This window comes from Hibiscus syriacus, unplaced genomic scaffold (assembly GCF_006381635.1).
Source record: "Hibiscus syriacus cultivar Baekdansim isolate YM2019G1 unplaced genomic scaffold, ASM638163v2 tig00113722_pilon, whole genome shotgun sequence".
Lineage (NCBI taxonomy): Eukaryota > Viridiplantae > Streptophyta > Magnoliopsida > Malvales > Malvaceae > Hibiscus > Hibiscus syriacus.
In genome coordinates, this window is record NW_024063469.1 from 947,428 (window position 1) to 950,668 (window position 3,241).

The 3,241-nt window shown below is 34.1% G+C and overlaps 1 protein-coding gene across 1 annotated transcript; it reads left to right on the top strand.

Annotated features, from left to right (window-relative positions):
* The first annotated feature begins 391 nt into the window (after positions 1-391).
* Positions 392-2,121, top strand: LOC120187190. Its single transcript, XM_039190975.1, has 4 exons — positions 392-550; positions 737-884; positions 1,170-1,280; positions 1,736-2,121. Exons 2-4 carry the CDS (start codon positions 768-770, stop codon positions 1,970-1,972), a joined length of 465 nt encoding a protein of 154 aa, XP_039046906.1. The 5' UTR covers positions 392-550; positions 737-767; the 3' UTR covers positions 1,973-2,121.
* The last annotated feature ends 1,120 nt before the right edge of the window (positions 2,122-3,241 follow it).

A 3,241-nucleotide genomic window follows, 5' to 3' on the forward strand; every position in this document is an offset into this window, starting at 1 on the left:
TGAAAAATTTTAAATTTTAGTTTTTAGGTGTATATTTTAATATTTTTTTATTATAATCTTAAATAATATTAAAATATTAATAAAATATGACATGTCATATGAAAAATAATAAAACAACCCATGTCATCAATGAGTGATAAAAATTCAATGTCTAAAGTTCATCGAGTAAATTGAAAAAAAAAATTAAAAGTACAGTAAGTAAAATAGGAGATAGAGTAAAATTCAGTGAGTAAGTATGTAATTTACCCTTCACATAAATGTGATAATTAGGTAAAAATATTATATTTACCCGTTTGTAAAATACCTATTGTCAGATTGTGTAATGTAAGTGTGAGTGATTTGCTTAAGCCCAAATGCAGCCCGTTTTTTAACCCCAAAAATGACTTGAAATGAAATGATAGTGAAAGAACCTCATCATTGGTCCGCAACACCTCGATCGGGATAGGGATCGGGACAAACCAGTTTTCGCCATCGGATCAATCGCTCTTTCATCCTAATCCTGTGCCGCCGCCTGTCTTCGGCCAAGCTGTTTTAAATTTTCGCCGCTCAGGTTAGTTCCCTCCGCCGTTTCCTTTTTCTGTTGGCTTTTATCTTTCCATAATTCTTTTAGGCACGGCATTTTTCTTTTTTCTTTTCTTTTTAGCGAAGGTTAGGCGTTGGTTAGAATCAACTTTGCTGGAATTAGATAATCGATTATGCGATCGAATTTCTTTTAAAAATCATGTTTTAAGTTTAGGAAACAGTGGATGCTACAGGTGTAATAGAAGATGGACAAATTAAGGGAATTTGGGAGAAAAGCTATGTTCTACGTTAGGGTTCTCTCTGGATATGAAGAACGTAGAATTCGAAACTACAGATTGGAGCTCGAGAAACGCCTGCAACAGGTCTTCCTCACTTTCTTAATTTATATAGATTTGTGGACCTAAACATATTTCATGGTATGATTGATTTTGTAAAATATTTTTAAAAAAATCTCAGAAGTTTAGGATTTTATCAATGTGATAAGCTTTATTTATGCAATGAGGTGACTGCATTCAGTCTGTAGTTGAAAAAGTTATGTTCGAATATGCATATTAACTTGTATATGTTTATATTATCTTAGCATCTGTTGAACTTCTTGCCCCCAAAATCCTAATGTTGATTTTTCTTCTCTCTCTTCGATTGTTCAGGCGCAAGCAAGGAAAGCAGCCTTAAGAAAGATTCCTGAGCAGACTGTATTACAAGAGGTTCGCCGAATGGTTGAGGATATGCAAGCACTAAATAAAAGGCTTGAAGAAACAGTAAGTTTTACTTGCACATGGAAATTATAGCTTTTGCTTCCTAAAATTTTAATATGGTTGATTTTTTAATTTTTGGCACTGCCATTTGTAACCGCGATTCATTCGTGAGGAAAATGAACCAAAGAGTGTCCTCTTATGTGCAAGGAAAAACATCCATTGATAAGTCTAGCCCTGTTTTTGAGGAGTTTATCCATGTTGGTTGATTTTGATTCAAAGTTGGAATTCACAAAACAATCAAGTTATTGGTTTACCATGTGTACTTTGATTAACCCGAACTATTGGAACCTCCCATAACAAAGTTTAATGGTCACTTTGTCTAATAAGCGAATTGCATTGTATCGTTTTTCGTTTTCAAGGCACTTGTCATGATGGGAATCTTTCCACCATTCTTTTCTGTTCCTATTTCATAGTGATTTCTTTTGTCCTTCATAACAAAAATTGTTGCTTACATTCAGGAAGCTGCCATAGAAGAGTACTTCAAACCAATAGACAAGGAAGCTGAGACGATAATGAAAATCCAGCTTGATGGGGAAGAGAAGACAATGAAACAGATGATGGCAACAATGCAGAGAGAGGCCTTGCTTGAGAAAATGGAGGCCGAAAAAATGGCTAACTTACGTCAACAGGATGCGAACCAAAGTAACCAGGATGCTACTACTTCTAGCAGCAGTCAACATGCTCAAATGAGATAGTTAATCAACATCGATTTCACGAACGCTTGTATTTTATGTTTCTCCTCTTTGGGTTGGCTTGTATGTTCGAGTTGAGGGATGTGTTTGAATAAATTAAGGCTCTTACTGAGAAAAGTCGAACTGTCTAAAGGCTGAGTTTTGTCATACAACAGTCATTATTTCCTTGTATTGTATTAAAGATCAGAATATTTTTAGTTATTAACAACGTACATACATTTTGCAGATGTAATTGCTCGAATCTGAGTCTTTTAGAGATATTCTGATAAAATCTATCACATAAAATATAAAAGAAAAATGGGTTCTCCAATGTTGATTATTAAAGGCCATTTTCAAAGGGGAATCTACAAAACCTACTGGGGTAGGCATTACCGTCTCCAAATTTTGCTTTGGTGTTTTGGCTTTTGTTTTCAGTTCTAGCACTATGGACAACCTTTCCTTTTCATTGTTTACAAGAAAAGTTGAATCCCAATTGGGCAAGTAAACCCCAAAACCATGTCTAAACTAAATCATAATCTTAAAGCATAAATCTATGGATATCCTTTATGTCTAAACTAGGACATCTTTGGTCCCCATGCTCTATGTTTTGTTGGGATTCCTTCTTACATAAACAAAGCGACTCTTGACTTTTTTAATCACACCCATTAAGGGCTAGTTGGGGTGGTTTGGTTGGCTTAATCTTGTCTTTTGCCAATTTTGAACTTGTTCATTTGCTTCAGGGACTTGTATTTATTAATATAATTACATCATTTGCTTTGACAGTAGATGCCCACTGCCCCTTGCTTACATGAAAATTGGTTTACTATTATTGTTTTCCTTTTCAATTAAACCCAAGGCGAAATAATTTCCTATTTTCAGTACAAATTTCAAAGATTCCTCAAGTAAAAAAAATAAAGAGTTTGGTTGGATGGACCGTCACCAAAGGAAATGACATTCAAGCTCAAGCATAGTCCACAGACATTGTTATTTAATAAAGATATGACATCACAAAACCCCCTATTTAACCTTATGTTTGTGAATTGGTAAGATACAATCCTTTCATTAAGAGCCAAGTAAACATTGACCGTACAATACCCTAAGAGTCCTTTTCTACAAAATTCAAAGATTTTTGTCCATTTACCCCATCATTGTTTTTGGTAACCAAAAACTAAATCAATTCAATAATAATTTACAATTCAATTTTTAATGAACTCGAATGGTCACGACTCGCTTGTTTTCCGATATAATCACTGATATTTAACATATTTGATCGATTAATTCAGATCGAATATT

What these genes read in the sequence shown, in the direction of transcription:
- LOC120187190 (XM_039190975.1), top strand. Translation starts at nt 768, where the DNA reads ATGGACAAATTAAGGGAATTTGGGAGAAAAGCTATGTTCTACGTTAGG. An exon ending in TCGAGAAACGCCTGCAACAG is followed by an intron (nt 885 to 1,169) that starts GTCTTCCTCACT and finishes TCGATTGTTCAG; the next exon opens with GCGCAAGCAAGGAAAGCAGC. An exon ending in ATAAAAGGCTTGAAGAAACA is followed by an intron (nt 1,281 to 1,735) that starts GTAAGTTTTACT and finishes GCTTACATTCAG; the next exon opens with GAAGCTGCCATAGAAGAGTA.